Below are 22,462 nucleotides of genomic sequence, written 5' to 3'. Positions count from 1 at the left end.
TCACTGTTTCCATGGCAGTTAACATTTCACCATCTGCACTTCATTCATTTGGTTCATTCTTGAAATTTGCCAGTTTTTCTGGACTTGTTGCACTTGAAAAAGATAATAAGAGCTAGGTAAATGATTTAGCGTTATTGCTTTAGGATGTTCAATCATTAACTTGCTTTTATGATCATACGCCAATATTTGTCTTTATTTGACTTGACCCTTCCAAAATGAACTCGACGTGGAATGTTGCGTACGCCAGTTAATAGAGAGACAAAAATGTTTTGAAACGACACTTTGATTGTGCAGCTGCTGGAGTACGATTTCTAAGTGATCTGCACGCTATATGTGTTTTTCAAAGGTCCCGTGGGGGTAGGGGGGGGGGGGTCTTTTGAAAGTCAACTCATTGACTTAGCACATGACACCATAAGCGTCTCTCGATAAAGTCAAGCTTCTTGTAAGCTTGCACGAGGAAGTGCAACCTGCAGCTCAAACACTTTCCACATCCTCTTTTGCGCCTTGCAGCACGGGCCTCTGGATATAAATACAGCAGAAGTGATACTGTAGAAGCGATGACAGGACTTGGCGGGCAGCCAAAAGCATGCTAGAGCGCAGCGTGTGTATGTTTGAGTGTGTGAATGTGTGTCTACGATCAGCTGATGCAGAACTAGGCCAAACGGTGGGTGACTCCAAGGTTCAGAGGGTTCAACATGTCCTGAGTAGGGATTTTTTTCTCTCTCTCCCCCCTGCTGTTACTTTACCCGGATTAACATGCAGGGGAAAACAAAAATAGAAAATTAAAGTTGATTTTATTTGGTCATTTAAGGATTATTTACTCCGTGCACTCAATTTATTTCATGCGACACAACTTGTGTTTAAGGGGCCGGAATGCCACTTTCTTTTCTTCACAGAGGATAAAGAATCCATGTTTTTTTTCTTTTTCTTTTTTTGTTCAAAGATTATTTAGAACATCAATTGTCTTTTTTTTTTTTTTTTTAATGATTTTTGCTTGGCTTTAAATGTTTTGTCTGGCCCTATATGCCACAGGTTGCCCCCCCTTGCTCCATTCAGAGGTGCAAATGCATTAAAAGCCGCCCGGCTCCCCTTTCTTAAGGCTCCCAAAAAAAAATAAACTTCAAGAGAGGCTGTTTAGGGCCACATTAAAGCGTGTGTCCTTGTGACAGAGCAAGCCAGCGTATTAGTATTCTGCGGCCACTTGCTTGTTTTCAACAGTTATAACAGGATATCGGCGATGCCGTCTTTTATGTCTCGCCTCCCAGTGGAATTAGTGGCATTAAAAGCGATCCTTATGTGTCCTAGCTACTTCCAGATGTCTATGGGAGCGCTTTTATCTTCCCGTCGTCGTCGTTTCCTTTCACTTTTCCCTCACATGAAAGTGCCACAGGCAGATCTTTGCTCCCCCCCCCCCCTAAAAAAAAATAAAGAGCGTTTCAAAAAGGAGAATGGAATTCATAAGCGGTCTAATCTGCGCTGCGAAAATTGATCGAGGAAGTTTCCCAGAGCGATCGAGCGGCTTACATAACGGGATCATAACAGGGAAGCGCCTGGGAGAATATTTACTTTTATCGCTGCTTGCTGTCACAACTGGGATTCGCATTAAGGCCTTTTCGGTCAAAATTGGAAAACGGATTTTAGCATGCAAAATGATTAAAAGAAAAAAAAAGTGACACAGTGGAAGTCCGATACCAAGTATCGATACCAATGGTACTTTTGAAAGCTAACCCCAAAGTGAAAGATCATTTGAAAGAAAGACCTATACATGCGAATAAATAAATTTTCCTTAATGAATGGCAATTTTCTATTCTTCTAATTTCTAGTTCCTAATCGTAAAATGGCCACAAGAGGGCGACTGATACTGGTATCTGCTTCCGTGGTAAAAGCTCAAAATAAGGCCGCTATCGGTACCTAGGTTCGGTACTTCGCAGCATCATAAAATGTTGGTATCCGACTGAAAACAATGGAATATTCAGACAAAACAAAATCAACATTTTCCGCTGAACTAAAATTCCGTGGCTATGCTCGTCCATAGGTGACGGGCATGCAATCCCGACAGCATGTGCCATGTCACCGCACAATGGGAGACTTGTCAAACACGAGCGCCTCGCATTTGTGGCCGTGTCAGCGCATGCCGGAGCTTCATTACAAGAAAACGGCCATGTCGACAATCTAATACATATAGCGCGCCTTTGTGTGTGTGTGTGTGAGGATGTGGAGGAGGTATGACAGTGAGTTATATCATTACAAGGACAAGCTTCAACTGTGAGCCAGCTTCCAGGCCGATTTTCTTTTTTCCCTCCAAGCCATGCGACGATGACAACCTATGTGGCAAGTTTACAAGACACGGCGGACATGTGACACCGGGCGGGCCTGCGGCTCCTTCGCTCGCTCATCAAAATAAATGTCAACGACTTGCCTGTGTTAATGTGCAACGACTTTGTTCGGTGAAATGTTGAAAAATGTTTTACCTAGGCTTAGCAATACGTTTTGCATTTCTCATGAAAGACTTTACTCGAGTGGCGTCCCATAATGTTTTGGAAAATAGGAAGCAGTAATGAATTACTTTAATTCTCCAGCTTTTTGTGTTCTGGTTTTGTTATGATAAGCACAAACTATATTTCCTTGGATCATTCAAATCGACATAACCTTCCCTCTCAGGGTTTGCGCCAGTGAATGTTTGGAGGTTATTTAATGCCGTTTCTGCATGCATGACAAATGCACACACACACACACTCCGTGAAAAGAAAGAAAGAGAGCGAGAAAGGAAGATGCAGCGGCGGCGACAGTGGTGATGAGAGCCGAGCGGCCGGCCGGTTGGCGAGTACGGGGACTCAGATAAGGTTTGCGGGAGCAGGAGGCTAAATTTAAATGGTAATTGGCCAACTTCCACAAGCTTGTGGGCATTTTAATGAGTCATAATAACTTCATTTAAAACCAGCTGAGCAGAAAATAGATTGGCGAGGAGCCCGTGGCTAGTATGGATTTGTGTTGTGCCGATGCAAGACACACAGACTCACACGCACACATGCACACTCGTCTAAAAAAGCCCCAAACTCAAGGGACGTCTATCCAGGCCAGGGCATCTCACAAAAGAACAGGAAGTCACTCTTGCATTGTTTCTTGATGTAATGTGCCATTACTACGGCCGGCCCATGGTTGTTTAAAACAAGAACAAGAAAATCAGCCACCCAATTGTTTGCCACTATTTTCTTTCCAGAGGCTGATTTTCGGAGAGACATTTCAAACTAATCACATTTTGAGGCGAATGCAACTTTCTCCACCACCTTTCATCAAAACGGCCAGCGGGTTACTTTATGCAAATGAGCTTTGATCCACTGTGGCATTTGCTGAGCTTAAGTCATTTCCTAACTATTCCGTAACTTTTTTGGTTTTGGGGAAAATGGCGGCCAAAGAAATGACTCGGGAATTTGCTTTCCGTCCTGTCTGCTTGCATTTCTGTTTGTTGTTGTGTGCCTTCTATATAGTCAGTATCATTCCAATTAATTGGCAAGCTTTTGGCAATAATCGACTTTGACCGCACGCACACACACACGTGCACGCACGCACACTCGCACACACGCACACGCACGCATTAGACATTGACAACAACAAAGCAGCTGGGCTGACGGAGGGAGGGATGATGAAGCGAATCCAGAATTTAATCGACTTGTGTTCTTGTTTTGAGCAGAAGGCACACAGTGTACTGTACAGCGAGGACACATAAAAAAACCCGCTCAGTATCGAACCCAAAAAAAAAACTGAAAAGAGAGAAAGAGATACAAAAAATGAGAAGGGGAGAGGGGGGAGAGACAGCCTTTGGTTGACACGCAGATGTTTGGGCAATCACTCTTCATCCAAAAAACTTGTCTCGCATACAAAAATAAGACCTGGCTTCAGTGCGGCATACCAAATCAGGCCCATTAAACCAGGCAAAGGCCTGCTTGCTACTTAGCAACCTTCCCCCCCCAAAAAAGATTTAAAGCTACATCAGCTCCCGTCAAAAATCAACAACAATTATTGCATTTATCGGCACAACACTAACATCCATAAAAGCTTAGCTGTGCGCTAGCTTAATGCTAATGCTGAAAGCGGCGCCACATCCCGTTAAACAACAAACTGAGCACAAACTAGGCAGCTGCACGTATCGATAGAAAATCCAACAAACAATACTTGCAGCTATTCTTCATCCTCTGCAGAGATTCGAGTATTAGTGCCGCACTGATGAGCCGAGAGGGGGCTGGAATATGCTGTGCTGTGATGGTCTTCACGTGAAAATAGTCAAATATTATTCATTACTGGTGGGCACCTTGCTTTAAAAATCTTGAAAATGTAAGTTATTGGAATTGTGTTCATTTTAAATCACTTTGTGGATCGTCGGAAGAAGCAATGAATTCCCGGGGGGAAAACATCTCGTACTTTTTGGCGTGTGTGTGCGCAAATGCCTTATCAAATGCAGCACCTCCTTCCCCGAAAAAAGCCAACGTACAAACTGCCCTCTGGCTGTACTTTCATTTTTCTTTGGAACTATTTCTTTTTCCGCAACTTGCTTTTAATAGATGGACTTTTCTTTCCCCCGCCACTCGGCCTCACTCTCTCCCTCGCTCACACACATACACACATTTCTGAATTTGTGGCCTGGAAGGCAGACAAGTTTCATTAATTTCTGGGTTTGGGTACAGTACAGTGTGTTCCTGGACTCACATCTGCGAGCGATCATAAATTCTGGTATGCTGGCAGAACATCCAGACCTGCCGGCACAAATGTGTCGTCATCAGCGTGAGGGAAGAGAAGAGCGGCGCGGCGGCGTGCCAGAAATGCCGAGCCGCTGCCACAAGCGCAAAAAAGTCAGACAGACCGACGGGCGTGGAAGTGTCAGACAAAGACGTATCTTCTTTTTTTGAGAAAGTAGAATTCAACCTCTTTTTGAAGCCTCCCGATTTCACTAAAATAATATTCAAATTCTTTTTTTTTTTTACATTATTTTGAAAATATTGTAAATTCAGGATAAGCCAAACGATAAAATCTTAAATTATCGACAAACTGAAGATTAATGGGATCCCTCATGGCCCATGTTGAAGTACTCTGGCGTTCCAATGCCATTTGGTCTCTCTGGTTGTTGCCAGCAGACAATCTGCTGATCTTATTATGTAACACTGAATAAAACAAGGATCTGGTTAGTGTGGTTTGGAGAAAAGAGAGAGAAAAAAAAAAAGGTTATTTTGCCAACCAAACAAAACAAAAGGAATATTTATGGAACATTTCAACACTGACTTCGTTTGGCAGAAGCCGAGGAAGTCGCAAACAGTTTGCCAAACATTACAAATGCTGCTAAAATTGCGAACGTTATATCTATTAGCTTTAACGTGAATCTTTTCAGGCACTAGTTTGTTTTCTTGTGGTGGTGGTGGTGAGTACAACCAGGGGCCAAATGAAGGAAGAGTTGTGGAACATTTGGAGAACTTTGCAGGTTCACACTAACAAGTGGTGACAATCATCATGCAAAGGTAATCTCTTCAACAAGTGGAGACATTTTGCAAGCTCTGCAATTAGAATGAGATAAAACGCAAACTCTCAGGTGGACGTCATAACTCAATAACATTACGAGCGCAGACAGAACAAGCCGGGAGTGGAAGAAAAAAAAAAAAAATCTAAACAAGCTGGCACACGGTAGACTGTACATACTGTACTGTAACCTCTCCTCCCTCAGCGGTGGCACGCAGCCCAGACGGGACACCGGCCAAATGTCTACAAACAACCTGTGCGTGCACACAGACAAACACAGACAGACAGGTAGACAGACAGACGGGCAGGAAAGCAGACGGGTCCGAAGGCAGAGAGGCAGATAGACGGGCATCGTTTAGCCACAACCAGACGGGTAAGCGAGAAGATGGAGACAGACGGAAAGACGGACAGACCGACCTAGACAGACACAAAGAGAGAGCGGCGGGGAGGGGCGCGGCGAGGCGGGAGGGAGAAGACAGCGAGCGACTGAGCGAGCGGCGGTGTTGCTTGGTGAAACAGCCGTCGCATACCAAAGAGCTCCTCCGCTCACCCACTTCATCGCTCTGATATTCTGTCGCCTGTGAAGCGAGCTTGAAGGATGATGATGGCGGCGGCGGCGGCATTTGGGACTCGGCAAAGTGTCATCATTACACAGAGAGTAAAAATGGAGACGAGAAAAAGCCTTGAAAGTCAGAAAGCGGTGGAGGCGGAAAAAAGAGCGAGAGTCAGAGAAAAGTATACAAGAAAAACGATCAAAGAATCTTCCTAACTGTCGCCTGTCTGCGCCGTTCGCGCCTTTTTCATCAGCAGAAAAACTCCGCTTGCTGCTAGCTGGCTGGCTGAAAAGAAAAGTTTGCCCTAACACGCTGCCGGTTGAGACGAAAGAAATGACACCGTGTGCGCTTCATTGTTCACCTGTTGACAGTCAAAATGTGCCTACCACAACTTTGGCGAAATTATGACGTGCTTTGCTTTCTTTTGAAGGTCCATCATAAAATGTGACAAAGTTGGACTCAAAGTTCCAGCAGTCGCGGCCTTTAGCTCGCTTTGATTTGCTTACCTGAATGAGAGAGCAGATGCATGCGGAGACGGAGGCTGTCCAGGAAGCTCTTCCCGCACAACTCACAGCCGTAGGTCTTCATTCCGCTGTGTATCTTCCTGTGGAGCAATCACAAAGAGCAAAAATGCGTCAGGACCTCACCTCGGGCGACATGGGATGCTTCCGCGTCGGCTCGCCATCGCGCTAGCTAGCTTTCCCGCAGCGAACCCCCCCCCCCCCCTCCCAAGTGTGCACTGTAAATAACACCAGGCGTTATTAACTCCCCACATCCAACGAGCTGCAGATGGCAAAGGAGCCATAAAGCCAAACGGAAAAGATTTATTCAACACTTCTCCGGGCCACTTTTGATTAGCGCTCGACGCCCACGAGAGGAATCCGATAGGCGGCAGGGTCGGCGGCGGCGGCATTAAGCTGTAACAGTTTAAGCTCCCAAGGTCAGACGCGACCAGGGGTCAATATTTGATCGAGAAGGCCTTGAAGGTTAGCTAACTAAATAACATGTGACAACACACAAAGTCGCCAAAGGGGCTCCGTTAGGAAACTCTCAAAGAGCCTGCCTGCCTGGGGCTTGGAACAAAGCCAGTAAAACTCTTGAGAGATATCTGAAAGTGCTCTAAAGCAATTAAGGTGACACCAATTGCCACACAGTCGCCTCCAGTCCGGAGAGATCTTCAAAAACACCTCGCGCACACACACAGCTTTGATTATCGGCGCAGTTAACACATTCGAGACTTGATCCTTTAAGATAAACCATAGCAAAGTCTGATCACTTGACTCTTTCAGCGTCGTCATATTGGAGACGACGGCGAGCAGTCGAGATGACGACTGAGAAGATCATTGTGTCTGCTACGTGCTGTTAAAAGGCTAATTTATAGATTTCATCTGGATGATTTTCCCATTTTTGGGTACAGCGCCTCGTCGGATGTACCCGTTGCGGCTGGCGAGCGCCTTCCCAGACAAAATGTCCAAAAATGTCAACTAAAAATGAAGTGGCGGGCTCCTTCCGGTGAGCCATCACCCCGGCAAATTCCCGAGGACAAGCAACGCCCTTGATAAGCGATCCACTCAGCTCGGGTGGGGAGATGACAGCCATCCATCTTTCAACCAAACCCAAGCAGGCGGTGGCGGTGCCGCTCCAAAAAACATGACTGATGGATGTCACGCGTCGAATGCAAATGGACACTCTTCGACTTCGGTGAACTGACACGCGGCTCAGAAGCATAACCGTTCCGTGTTTGTGGAAAAGGCGCAATTTTTCGGCCCCCATGAGATTCAGGGACTAAGAACGATTGTGTCCGGGCACCAGTCGCTCATACGCGTAATTGGACGAATCAATAGCAATCTAGCGAGGCTAGGCTACGTTGCCAAGGTGCGTGACCTTATCCCGTCAAGCTGTACAGCAGCTCCTGTACTGGAAGTCATTTCCTCCGACAACAAGAAGGGTTGGGTTTATTTGCCGTCCGGCATAGCATCATGCTAACATTCATCAAGAAAACGCTCTGCTCCCTTTTTTGAATAGCATGTGGTGTACCGCAAGGCACGCCGTGTCATGCTTGTCCCGTACGGAATGTTGTTCTTTCAAAGATAAATCAGTGTGTCACCATTAGGCAGGTTCATTACGAGAGAGAGAGAGAGGAAGGCCTTAAAGAGACAGAATCCATGTTTGTGTAGTTTACAATTTGGAACTCTGGTGGAGTTCATCCATCTTAAAAGGAGCCCGACGGATGTCAAAGTCTTAAGACGGATTGAATCCAAATGACTCCCATTCCCTTTGACAAAATGTCCGTCGGCACAACACAAATTCGCCAACGAGCGACGTGCTGGACAAAAGGCAGCGGACAAAGGACAGATTTCCCCCCCCCCCCCTCCCTCTCCCGTTAAGGATCATAGGTGAAGTACACACTTTTGCCAAGATAAGAAAAAAACACACTTAAGCGGTAAAGCGCAACACACAAGACGCACAAAGCCTTTCAAAGGCCTTTTGTGTGGCCTCTCAATCTGACTATTGTGTCGCCCAGACACACAACTGATAAGGTATGGATGGTCTTATTAAGGCCACTCCAATTGGGAACCGTGCCATGCAGCAATGTGTGTGTGTCGCCAAGTCTATTGTGTCAAATTCCACTCGACTTCAAATTAGATAGTCACATTTGGCAAAAACCTTTTCGAAGCGATCATCCTGCACAGTCTCCATTTTGACAGCCAGTCGGATAAAAGGTTTCATACAGTGCGTCCTGAGATTTGTTTAGTCCCACTTCACACACTTGGCCAACTTTTAACAAGCATTTTATACCCGCTTACAGACTGGAGCATCATCCATCGCCACCGCCGCGTCACGCGATTGATCACCGCGGCAAAGTTTAACGAGATGTAAAAGGATAGTAAATTGTCACAGCTCATGATTCTGCTCAGAGATATACGCCCGCCCGCCCGCCCGCACTCACGCTCCAGTCGCTTTTCTAAGTGCCGGCTTTCTGAAATGCATGATTAGTGCTTGTGTGTGCGCGTGCGGGTGATTTGAAACAGACTGACTGCAGCCATTAAGGAAGTCCGCATAAAACTCTCTCAGGCCATTTGCCAGCTTAATAATCGACTTTGTCCGACACTCACTTTTGACAAGCGCCGTAAATTTCAAATTGATGTCAACAAAACATATGCTAATCACGTCCTCGTAAAACTAAAACGCCGGCGCTCCAAATGCGAATTGCGTTATGGAGTCGTAACAGCTTGCCACCCCTTGGAATTTTTTTTTTTTTGCCTGTCTCCCAATTTTGCCGGTGGACTCGTCTGGTCGTATATTACTGCCGCTGTGGGTGAAATAAATAAAAGGACCCGTGGCTGGTATTTTTTTCACATTAGAGCGGTAAACAAAACGGCTCGCTAGGATGCACACAAAGAAAGGGTCAAAAAACAAAACAATACAAATAGTACTCCTGCCTAAACTTGAGCCGGCAAAAATTCTGAAGTGATTGCCAAGCCTTTTTTGCCCCTCTCTTGTCGCGGCCTTGAAAGTGTTGCTCTCTATCTTCCGTCCATCCTCTTATTTTTCTCCCGCATCCGGCGCTTCCTTGAAGGCAGCGATAAAACTACCTGGAATGACGTTCGTAAATAAAAAGCTGCGGTAGAGAGAGAGTGAGAAAGAGAGAAAACAGAACAGAGGGATGTGCGGCTTGAGATGGAGAGAAGAAGAAAACACTAAAAGATAAAAGGGTAGCCAGCCAATTGATAAGAGGCGGTAAATTGAAGCCGGGCTGCTGCGGCGCACCGGCCTACTTGTTTGTTAATTCATTCGGCGGCCCAGAAGAAAAAGAAAGCATAATTGCGGCAAGAATGGAACTCGTGCTTTAGGGATGTTAGCATCCTGGAAGGAAATTGACTTCTTTTCTTCTTCTACCGTCCCCCGAAAAAAGGCCTTCTTCTTAGAATGATTGTTTTTAAGCCATCGCAAAATTAGCTTACAAAATAAGAATGACATCAAACTGAAGATTTGACACACTTCCTAGCGAAAAACATGTACAAAGTGGATTTAAGTTTATTTTGACATTGCTGATATCTCGCTTGCGGCAACAATCCTTCGCCTGATTACACACATTTTGTCATTGAGCATTACAATCTATTTGAAGTAGTGTCAAACTCAAGGCCCGGGGGCCAGATACGGCCCGCCACATCATTTTATGTGGCCCGCGAAGACAAATTGTACATCAAATTCATATGTTGATATTAAAATTACTAATTATTTTCACTTTTAAAAAATAGATCTATTGCTAGCAATTTTTATTACCATTCATATGTTTAAAATATGTTAACAGTTTTTCTTAGTCTCTGTTTTGAAAACTAGTTATTCATCTAGTCATTCACTAGTTTGTTGAGTACTGTACACTATATATAATTTGAGACATTCAGACATTTATTTGGGTTGGCAAATTCAATGGCCCTTTGAAGGAAACCATGACTATGATGCGGCCCGCGACAAAAATAAGTTTGACACCCCTGATTTAGATGCTAATGCTAATGTCTGATTGCAATGTTGCCCATTATTGATTATTAGTTTTAAGAGGTTTATTTTTTTTCTGGTCCATTAGGGGTGGATGACCAATTAGCATCTTAGGGGGGGGGGAAGAAAAAAGCTGTCTGAATGTAACTCGATTATAGGCCGCACTTAATGATACAAAAGAACAGGGACAAAAGTGACACCTCATCGATTTGTTGCAGACACACACTCGCGCGCCGTCTACCGCAGTCGCTAACATTTACATGGCTCCATTTTGTGGCTGTCTGGAGAATCGGTACAAAAAAAAAAAAGAAACGCTCCTTTTCTATCATTTTACCCTGCTCCCAATTTCCTGTGTCTGCGCTCAGTCAAAATATATCAGGCGGGCTGTCGTAACGCCGCTGTTTATCCCCTCAGAGTTCTCCCGTACATATCAACGACTTTGTGCCACCACACAAGCACAAATTCCGGAAGCCTGCAGGCCGAGGGAGGTCAGAGAAACACAAGATGCTGCTTTATTCATTTCAAACACTAAACAAGCCTCCTCCACTGTCACTGATTTTAAATATTAAAGATAATAAAAAGAATGTAAAATTAAGATTTAAAAAGAAGAAAAAAAGCAACTTTATTAAAAATTCCCTCAAATTAGAGTTGCCATTTACTCTTACTTTGATCTGATCAGTTTGTGATCAAATAAGATCAATTACACTTAACTAGAACTGTAGGGGGAGGCATGGGGCAACCCCTCCAATTTCTTTTTTATATAGAAATCCAACAAATGCCAGTTTCACACTGATTCATGAGCAATGTATGAAAAAGTTGCTCTTTTTCAAAAAGGATGGTTAAATAAAGATAAAGAGGGTGAAAAAAAAAAATCACATTGGCCCAGATTTTCCATTTTGAGACCTTAATAGATACACGGCAGTAAGTAAGACAGCACATGTATAAAAAATAGTTTTGTTAAAGCCAAACCTCGCTGACTTGAAGTATCAGAGCTGCAATTTTTCATGTTGCCTCCGCACATTTTGTCTGATCTGAGAAACTCCGGCATGCATAGAAATGTATATATGAAAAAAAAATATATACGTTTCTGTGCGTGTGGAATGGAAGCGCCTATAAAAAGCAGCCAGACAAAGTGTTCCCTTCTCGCCTCATGCATAATGCAGTGGCATCACCTTCCATCAAGTGGCAGAAAAACCTCAAAGATATCTAAGTTTAGCTGGCAGCCTGAAAGCCAAACACAGCACATTATTTTGACTGCCGCTGTCTGTCGCGCTAAGCACCTGTTACATCAATAAAACACAGGCAAGATGGGAGACAGAGAGAGAGAGAGAGAGAGGGGAAAAAAAAAAAGAAGACGACGCGCTAAATGCAGATTGCGGCGCCTAGGTAAGATGAAAATGACGGCACATCAAAGTTTTGACCTTGGTGGAAAAGTTTTGTCTGGGGAGATTCCCTAAAGGCGCAGTGTCAAAACAAGAGTCAAAGGCGGCAGAAGTGGGAGGGGGAGCGCCACAGGATTTAAAAATAACCTGACAGTTTGCCGTGTGCTAGATTATTTTAGTTTGAATGCCACTTTTCCACAAGCGCTGCTCAAAAGTACCGCCGAGGACAGTTTAGTTGAATTCGACTTCTAAAAAATGTTATACTCTTGCATTCATTGGAACATTCATGTTTCGTCATTCCAAATAAATTCCGCACAGTTGGCCATTTGATAGGGATGTGCAACAATCTCTTTCAATTATAAATGAAGACGACGAAGAAAAAAAGGCGGCAAAAGCTGCGCTAATCGGAGTTAAACACAGTAATGGCTTCGAAATCTGCCGAGTCGTAAAGATGGAAGCGCCGCAGATGGAAGATTTGCATTTCACCTTGTTGCATCACTCGACAAATCATGTCAACACATTTACGACTCCCATACAAAAAAATAAACTTGTTGGCATCCTGCAGGTGACCAATTCAACCTCATATCATTTTAATCACTAAATATAAAAAAAAAAATTAATACAATAAGCCTTGCTTGTGCCGCTTCCCAGATGTTGACTGGCCGTCGCTCAACATTCCGACCGCGTCGGTGTCTCGTTGCCCATGCAAACACGCTTACTTGTCTGGAATTGTCATCTGAATTTTTTTTTTTTAAATGTTTTTGGGCAGATCTCTCAAAGCATTACGCAACCAGGATAGATTTACAAAAATATGTGTTAAAAAAAAAAGATGGGGAGATAATGTGTAAAAAAAAAGCTACCCTGAGCTGACAAATTCCGCTACTTCCAAAACTGTTTCTTTATTGATGTTTCATTTGGAATAAAAGTGTTGATCCCGGTGGGAATGATTCAATGTGACTGGCACAGTCTTGGCAAAGATAATGAAGCGTGACAATTGCTCCTATTTCTAGCAGCAGCAGCAGCAGCACGCCCATCCTCCCCGGAGCTTCCCAAACCTGCCGTCTGTGGATATGACATAACGGCACTTTGCTTTTATTCCTTTTGAGTTTCTACTCTTCTCCTGACCTACCTAAACGATGCGCTTTCTTGTCGCCGTGCTCCCCCCCACCCCCCTCCCCTCCTCGGCGGCATCCTAATGTATGTAGGCGGGGAAGTTGGGCAAGCAGGTGTGACGGCTGAGCGGCAGCCGCTGAATGGAAGGGGCGGTCCGTGCTGAGAATTTGTCGCTTTGAATCAGCCTTGATGGTCATGTGAGAAATTTGGATTTGGCCACAAAACGTAGCGTCGGTAAAAAAAAGAAACTGGCTCGCAAAAAAACCCGGCCTTTTCTTGTTTTCTGAAAAAAAGAACGAGAAACCGCACGTCAACCGCAATTTACACTCCGACATCAAACACTAGTTAAGTGAAACGGTGTCATCAGCAACTCTGCTATGAGGTGTGAGAAAAACACCATCACGACTAGAAAATGTGCCAAACGGAAATAGAAACAATTTGGGAATCGAAAACAATGCTTCAAACATAGCACTCACAGTGATTGAGACCCAAAAATGTTTCTGGTTGCTTTATTTTCTGTCTGTCTACAAGTGTTGCTGCACTATTTGTATGCAGAAAAGAAACAAGTAACACCACAGCCACACGGATGATCCAAGTGCCTATGGAATTTAAAAACGTGTTCGAACATTTTCAGTTTGAACAACATATGTTAAAACTATTAAAGAATATATATATATTTTTTCTTCATATTGCATATGTCCCGCCATGACATTGTAGCTTCTGAAATTGGCGCGGTTTTCAGCACGAGTGTGAACGAAGGCCTCGCTGGCGAGACGCCAGGGGAGCTTTTCACCGCAAGCCTCTTTCTAATGTACTGCGTCTCTTTAACACGGCAGCAGATGCAAGTCAAATCTAATAATACCCAACATAAACGCTTTTTAAAGCCTCGCGCTGGAGCCGTGCCACTATTATGGTATGTACACACACACACACACACTTACACACAACATGAGGTTACACAGCTGCAGGAGGGGGCTCGGGGGGTGGGTTGGGGTTAACAAAAACGGAAACTACAAGAGCAAGCGAGTGAAAGGGTAAAATATGTGCTGACAGCTCTTTGGCCGCCGGCTCGCAGCATTGAAAAAGTAGCGTCTGGGTGTCGAGGCCGAGGTAGTGCGAGCGAGCGTCACACTCGCACGCCCACCGCCGCCACCGTGACGGACTACATGACGGATAATGTAGTGGCTCATTCCAACGGGACGTTAATGTAGCTTTAAATGCTTGCGGAACGCTTTTATTAGGAGGTGGAACGGCGCTGGACTCGTTATATGTGTCGCCGAGGAGCATCGCTGCGGCAGCAACAGGGCGGCCGAGGCGAAACATTTGAGTTTACAAATGTTCATCGCCACGCCATTAGCTTGTTGCCAACAAACAATGGAAAACGTGATAGACAAGCGAATGAAACTAGCATCAATGTTATGATACTACAAACCAATACTTGGCTCTTATAATGTTGATTTTAAATTACATTACAACACATTGTTCTTGTTTCCCTTCTTATTGTGGTCAGAATTCAAAATTGTATGAGCTCACAGTCAGCCACTTTGAATTCTCACTGTAGTTTATTGTGACTATTGTTGCATAATATTAATCATGATTCCCATGTGCCAAAATGTGTCACTTTTACAAAAGGGCCTTTTAATAATTAATAGGGAAAACAAAGCCTTCCTCTCCATGATTCGATTTAGTGATTCATGTTCATTCGCACTGTCACGCTCACCGCTCGGAAAGTTGGAAGCTTCTCAGAACATCTGCCGGGAGGCCGCAAAATCGCACGCCGTCCTTTGCAAAATAGCCTGGCCGCTTATAGGTGCGTTTCAAAGTACAGACTCGTGAGTTGTATTGTCACGCACGCTCAAAAGGAGCACACCATTGAAATGAATAGAAATCACGTTCATCTGTTCTAGCCACTGGCCCAAAAATAACAAAACAATTTTTCTTTCTCAGGTGGCAGGGCAACGACAGACAAAGCAACGTTGCCACATAAATTTACTCCTAAAGAGAGATTAGTCAATCAATTTTCACAATTTCTTAGTCGGTAATACACTTTCATGTCTACAGTATCCATATTTGGTTTTTGTTGGGTGGAAAGTCTGACACTCACCACTGGGCTTTTTGTCTTTGCTGACATCCAATCAAAATGTGCTTCTCATGCAGTCTGTTGCCACTTTGACAGAAGAAAAAAAAAAAAGCTTTTTTTTTTTTTTTTTTTTTGCTTTGCTTCCAAAATTGCAAATCAAACATCTGCTGCACAAAATGTCCCAACTGTCTCGAACAGAGTGAGCATCTTAGCGAGGTTCATGCTTTGTTCACTATGTGCCAGCTGGGATTGCTTTTTTTTTTTTTTTTTTTTTTTTTTTTTTTTATACTCTGTCTAAATATGCATGCGAGTGTGTGTGTTTGAGGTGCTGAATCAATCATACATGTAGATGCAATCCAATAAGGCTTCCAGTGAGAGTGCAGCTGAGGTCTGCGGAGACGGACGCGAGGGAGCGCTCATGTTGGCAAGCTGCTCGGCGGCCCCGTCGCGGCAGATGCAACGTTGCAGAGAAGGTAATTAATAGCTCGGTGGGGCCGCAACACACACACACACACACACGCACACACACGTTAAGTAATAATGTCTCCATTTGCCCCTCGGAACAGCTTTGTGCCAACCGGCCTTTGCCCCATTATGCCAATCAAATGGAGATGGGAGGAATGGGAAACAGAGAAAGGAAAAAAATAAAGAGCGTGCAGCCCACACCGTCCTTTCATGTTCGAACAGAAACAGGAAAAAAACAACAACAAATATTTGATCTTAATTAAAACCATTCCACCACACTGGGTGGTTATAAAACGATATTGTTTTTTTCAGGGGCGGAAAGGAAATCAAACTGGGCGGCCATCTTGTTCACAGATTGAGCACATGTTGATTGGAGCAGCTGCTAAATTGGCCGGACTTTTCACGTTTTGAAATTATTATGCTGCTTGAACCATATGAAGCAAAATGCGCTATTCAAATAAAATTGCCTCGCCCCATCAATTGTCGAAAGAAACGCTAGTGCTGAGAGCCGGCAAGCTAGCGTACTTAGCGAGACACTCTGCCCAGGTGTCACGACAGCGTTGGGGTCGTTTGGCTAAAAGCGCACCGGGGGCGTCATTCAAAGGCGCGCCTCTTAACAAACACATCTCCATCTTCTTATTCCGCCTGTCCCCTCGGTTGCCTTGCCGTAAACACGCACACACACACACACCTCCCCCCCAGGCTCGTTTAAGCCCAGACAAGCAATTTACCGTTTTTGTTGTTTGCCTGACCTAGAGAAAACAATTTCAGAGGGGTCTTCCCGAGCTCTTAACAGCCCGGCGCTTGAACAGGTAAAAGCCACGGTATGCCCCCGCCCTTTTTTTTTACCTTTGTTTTTTTTTTTTTGTCCTCAGAGAAGATGAATTGGTGAGCTGTCAGCTCAAGACAGGCCGAGTAGCAGTGTTTCTGTAATGGGACACTGGAAGTGTCTTTGATTAATGGAAGAGCCATACTGAGCTGTTAGGGAAGCCGCCGCGGCCCCAGCGAGAGCGATTGAGCGGCGGATACGTGCCGACAGATCAGGGAGGGAGGGAGCGCAGACCCCCGTCTCCCCATCGACATTTACGCTAAGGTGGAGCCCATTTACAAATCGTGCTTTATAATACAAATTGTTCTCGCTCTTTGCAAACCAGTTTTGTTTTGAGGCCGGTTATGAATCTGATGTTCTCTTTCAAGGACAGAAACGCATCAAGATTTAAGACAAATCAAATAAACCCAATTCACTACTGGTAGAATATAATCAATCGGAACACCAGAACACGCAGAGTACATTTGGTCGAATCTCTCTGCTTGAATTGTGACTGATTGCAAGCCGAAGGTATGAAAAGCATGTGGAACAGGGCGGCAACCATACAGGTCCGTCCTCAGTCCACCACAGCCCAACCCTTGCAGGACCAAGATAGCCATCAGGCGTCACTTGGACTCCGAGTGCATGATTGGCGGCTACTTCCTTCCCGGGTCGGGCGAGGGTTAACGGGGTCACCACAGGATGCCCGTACAATGCAAACGCCCGAGGTATCGTTTGGCGAAAGGTCAAGGGGCCGATTATTCGTAATTTGGGTTCTGCTTCCAATCACCGTGTGGCCAAAGCGGCAACATGGCTTCTTTTTGGACTTCTAACTATTCCAAATTTTAGCTTCTGTGACTGCTGGTGCTCTGTGGTAACTGATGTAATAAAAAATAAAAAAATGGATACGCCAAGAAATCGTAATTGTCTACAAAAAGCCAATTGAGGCCTGCGAGTTTGACGTGCACATTTTCAAGAAAGCGGGAGCCGAGTTCAATTCTGGGAACAAGCCAAATGTTCAGCAAGGTCTAATAAGAGCAGGCGTGTTTGATCACCAAGAGAGACGGTCAATTCGCTAATAAGGGCGTCGCTAATTCATCAATCAATGTGTCCGGCGGGAGCTGGCACAATTGTCAAGAGTGCTGTTTTCTTTGCATTTCTACTTTGTGCTTCAAATACAAATTGATTCCCAATTGCATTTTTTTTCTTATAGGTCGAAAAAAAAACCCCGAGGCTTTAAATGTTTGAACTAAAAGTGCACCCAAACTTCGGGCTGTGCACCAACATTTTTGCTGGCCCCTCAACTCAAACCATTGATTAATTCAATCTTCAAACTTTTTCCACTCTTCTTCATACTTAAAATGAGAACCTGCTCATATTCAGACTTGCAGATTATATTCAAAAGCATTTAAATTAGACTAACATTGATCGATTGATGTGCTAAGTCAACTTTCCAGTATTAGCAACATTATTATTCAAGCGACGCCTCGCTTGTGTGTCTTTGCCGATTACGCAACGTCTGTTAAAAGAACTCCCGAAAGTCAACTAAAGGTCGATTGATCCATCCGTATCACTAACCTCATTTTGTCATCATTGAATGTTCGATTTTTGAAAACTGCACAACCACAACTGAAAGCAATTAAAAGGAAAGAAAAAAAAAAGGCGGATTGATTGGGGTGCAAACTGGACTTTCTGGTATTACTAAGTGTCACCTGGCCAGACGCCGTTCATTCCTCTATTACATTTGTTTCTTGTGTGGAGACAAGAGAGAGAGTGAGAGAGCCCCCCGGGCGGAAACCCAAAACGTAGAAGAACAAATGGGTTAAGGTAAAAAGAGAGAAGTTTCAGCGGAGATGAAAAGTAGGTAAAGACCCTCTTGTCAGGTCCTCGCCTGAAGACCCCCCCGCCCTCCCCTACATGTTTTCAGACAGTTAAGAGGGGGCTGGGCTGCTACAAGAGAACTAAATATCCACTTTTGCCTTCCATATGAAATAAGCACCAATAAAACTATTGGGATCAATAAATTGGGAGAGTTTCCAAGACAAATCGAAAGCTAAAAGCGGGTGCGCAGACGCTTGCAAAAAGGGGGGAAGGAATTTATTGAGGGTTGGTTGGGGGTTGTCGTGCCGGTTGTACTAGTGTTTGGTGGGAAGGAGGCGCTGGGTGGGGAGGGGTCAGAGGTCAGCCTCTTGCACTCAACAGCTGTCCTAAAAGCAGCAGAGATAAGGACCGAGAGCATCCTGTGTGCTTATTTGCACGCATGTGTGTCTCGGCAAATTTGTGCGGCGTCTAATAGCGCTTGGTGGGCAAACACATACAGTAAAGCTTGACCAACTGGAATCTTCACCTCGCAAGGAGTAGATTAGAACACAAAAGTGTGTGGGGGGGGGGGAGGGAGGTCAAGGCTTGACCGGTAGGCCAGGTCATTCATCAAGCGCTAATGGCCAGAGCTTTATGCTGTCGCCATGAATGACCTTTGTCCGAAAACCACGCGAGGCTTGAGCGCCAGACAATGGGCATGGGCAAAAGCATCCATTCCAAACATGTCAGTCCGGTTCTGAAGGAAGTGGCCGTTGATTGCTAATGTGTGCGAAGGGGGAGGGGCTAAACGTTTGCATACGAGTTCAAGGCTTATCTCCAGCTCGGAGAGAGCTGCTGGACACCAACATTTTACCGCATACTGGACAGTACATATGATTAACACTGGCAGTTGGGCTCACGCAAAAGTTTTGCACGTGCAAAACAAGTGGAAACAGATGCGGAAATGGATGGAGTGCCAGTTGCGCTAATTTGCCACATTGTTCTTTTTGGGCCTTCGGGGAGCGCACGCAATGTGCTTTGTAAAACCCGAGCTCAAACTGCACCATTTGATATTTGCGTCTGGAAGGCAGGTGCCTGCCAAAAATGGCATACAAAGCAATGCAAGCTGAGTGCAAGCAAAACAAGAGGCGTACTGTTTAAGCTTGTGTCAACATTTCTCAAATGCCAGAAACGGAAACATTATTGCCACATATCTACAAGTGCTGAATGAATGTGAGCCAGTCACGGGAAGATGGCACGCCACGAGACAAAACTCCAAAAATCAATTGTCATGCAATTGCTGGCTTTTCCAAACTGAGCTCATTTGAACATTATTGCCAACCAAAACAGCAGCACCCAAAAATTAAAGAGTGTCCGACCCAAGCGTGATGTAACCGCACCATTCCATCGGTCCATCAAAATGATCTCGAACATCGGTAAAATGGCCACAATGTAGTTTTCACTTCCTCCCTCGGGTGAATCCGAGTAAACTTGCCGCCGATGTTCTAACAATGAACGAAGAGTTGCTCGAATGAGGGATGCTCTGTTTCCTGTGTGACACAATCATTTCCTTAATGGCAAGCCTGAGCACATTGCGCCATATGCTGAATAAGATCAAAAACCGCAAAGCAGGAAGTTGCTGCTGGCACGCAAACACACCTTAAACCGCATGTGTCAAACTCAAACACATTTTGTCATTGAGCATTACAATCTATTTGAAGTTATCATGAGCAACGGGAGCATGCAAGTCGGTAGAAACAAAACTAGTTTCTCTTTGTATTCATTCTTGTCAATAGTAATAATAAAAAGAGGACCTCGCAGAATATACCTGGGACCCATTCTTGCCTTCTGGCACCGGACGGCTTTAATTAGTAGCGTGATGCAGTTGAGGAAAGCGACACAAAGCGTAAACATGACATATGAAGGAAACGCTTTATCGCGCTGCAATTATGCACGTACTCCAACTCTCTGATTTGGGTTTCTGGACTCCAAGGCCGTGAGTGACAATGTACTTTAAAACTTTTTTTCTTTTCTTCTCCCCAAGGTTTTTCACACACCGGACTGGAGTATAGAATGATGACGCTGCTGAATAAAATACTACATTCAAGGATGCCTCAGGTAGCGTGAACAAAAGGCAAATCTCATTTTAACAGCGTCAAAATGGCACTTTGCCGCTGAAGGAGTTTGCTTTCTATCGAGTTCAGAAAAAAAGACGTGTGGTGAGAATGCGTTCAAGAATGCCGTGTTAACAAATCCAACGTCGTGGCGCTTTATTCGCCCTGTATTACGCCATGGACGCTGCGAGGCTGCCGCTTACGAGAGCGCTTTTCCAAATGAAACAACTTTTGTCTTCTGAGTGGAAACCTCACCTTGCTACTGCGACAAATACAACTTTTCATTTCATCAAATTCATGTAGGTGCCACATTTTTGTTTCTTCTCGTATCATATGGGACATTCTGCTGTCTCTGACAATATCCACACCTTATATCAGACAATGGATTGCGTAACCGGATCTTTTGTTTTAAATCCACAGTAGATTACGGTTGACATAGATCTGAATCCCGAAATCTGTTCACTTCATCATCAGCACTGACACCAATTGACAAGTAGGTAGACCATCACTTATGCTACTTCTAATCTGATCTGATCTACCGACCGCGTCCGGCCATGTCAGGAAAAGCGCACGCTCATGAAAAAGGTCAACGATTGACGTAAAGTCCCTGTCGGGATTAGCATGTTTGCATTGTAATGTTTGTGCAGCGTCGCCGTGTATTGTGGCTACAAGAGGATAAAGTTCAGCCTTAGTCATTGCGCCTCTAAGACCCGGGCGGGAGCCGGCCGTGCACATCTGTCGGATTATCTGACGCTAGGAGAGTTTATTCTTCGGCGTGATGCTCAGGGGAGATTATTAGGAATCAATGCCAACGTGGATGTGTAGAAATAGAAAAGAAAAAAAAGCTGGATTTATTCAGACTGCGTTTACAGGGAACCTTTGATCGATCAGTCGTAGCGCTTAAAAAGTTGATACGGCCGACAAGTTGAATCGCAACTAATCTGACATTATGCAGACAAAGGCGTTGCTGCGCCGGGCCGCCCCCTTGCGTCATATTTCTTCATCTTGTTTGGGTTCAAGTGCAACGAGGTGTTACGTTTGATGGAGGATTTTCAAATTTGAAGATTCATATTTTATATTCAACACAGCACCCCATTCGCTGATTTAATTTATGGATAACCCTTTTCTGCAGGAACGGTGACGGAGTGGATCACATTTCTGCCTTCTGACAAGCGAGATGGCCCGAGGCGCCGTTCGAACCCGCACGTGTGGTATTTGCGTCATTATCGGTGCAGAAAACGATTATTCGAAATGCAAATCCTCAAGGTCAACGGTGGTCATAACTGAATTGACAACTTTACCAGCAAGCTTAAGTATACAGGCAAAAACGAGGTCACGAGAGCAACGAATTGTTCTAAAGTGTGTTCTTATTAGCATGATTATTCTCGCTGGTGGCTAGTCAAATAAGCAAACGAATCATGCGTGCGCCGCCGCGCACGCCGCCGCGCACGCCGCCGCCCTCGCCGGATTAACCAAAAAAGTCATTAGCCGAGTACTTTTAGTGCCAATGAAAGACGTTTACAAGGACTTTCCCCGGCTGCAGCCTGCAGGTTTATGTAAGCGGTGGGAAATCACAGGCGACCTGTTTTTAGAACCGAGCAGAAAACTGGAATCGTGGCCGCAAAGGCAACCGTGTACAGAAATGTCCTAAATCAGATGGAAAGTATTTCCAATCGGCGCGCATATTGGATTGTACAGGTCTTAATCCATTTGGAGTCCTCTTCACCACGTGACTGTGCGGTCTTAACGGAGCTAACGGTCTGACACCTTGACAAGAACGCTTCTTCCCAAGCCAATAAAATCATAAAACGGCCTTAGAGGCCTTCTTGCCTCTTTGAACAGGCGCGATAGCCAGGGCAGCCGAGTAGACAGCAGACACTACGGTGCGAAGTGCCACCGTCTGGCACTAGACGCTGCGCATGCACAGTCTCAAGAACGCACGGCTGCAGGGAACTAGGGCAAATATGGGCCATCGGGACAATTACTGGCACGGTGGGATGGTGGCGGGGATCCCATGTGCGGCGCTCCGCCCTTCCGAAAAAGACAAGGCAGGCGCTTTACTACTACACAAAGCCGAAAAGACCGAACGCCGATGGGCGACAGCCGTTTGGGCGTACAAGACGGTCATTTTACCCGATTCT

At 45.0% G+C, this 22,462-nt stretch overlaps 1 protein-coding gene across 1 annotated transcript in view; it reads right to left on the bottom strand.

Moving 5' to 3' along the window:
• Window positions 1–22,462, bottom strand: part of zbtb16a (zinc finger and BTB domain containing 16a) — a 65,935-nt gene that overhangs the window by 33,291 nt on the left and 10,182 nt on the right. The window contains exon 3 of the mRNA XM_061299470.1: window positions 6,566–6,663. Coding sequence (XP_061155454.1) covers window positions 6,566–6,663 — 98 coding nt within the window. The remainder of the gene's footprint in view (window positions 1–6,565; window positions 6,664–22,462) is intronic.

Source organism: Syngnathus typhle, linkage group LG15, assembly GCF_033458585.1.
Source record: "Syngnathus typhle isolate RoL2023-S1 ecotype Sweden linkage group LG15, RoL_Styp_1.0, whole genome shotgun sequence".
NCBI lineage: Eukaryota > Metazoa > Chordata > Actinopteri > Syngnathiformes > Syngnathidae > Syngnathus > Syngnathus typhle.
Note: the sequence above shows the minus strand (reverse complement) of the source record. Positions and strands in the feature narration are given on the sequence as shown.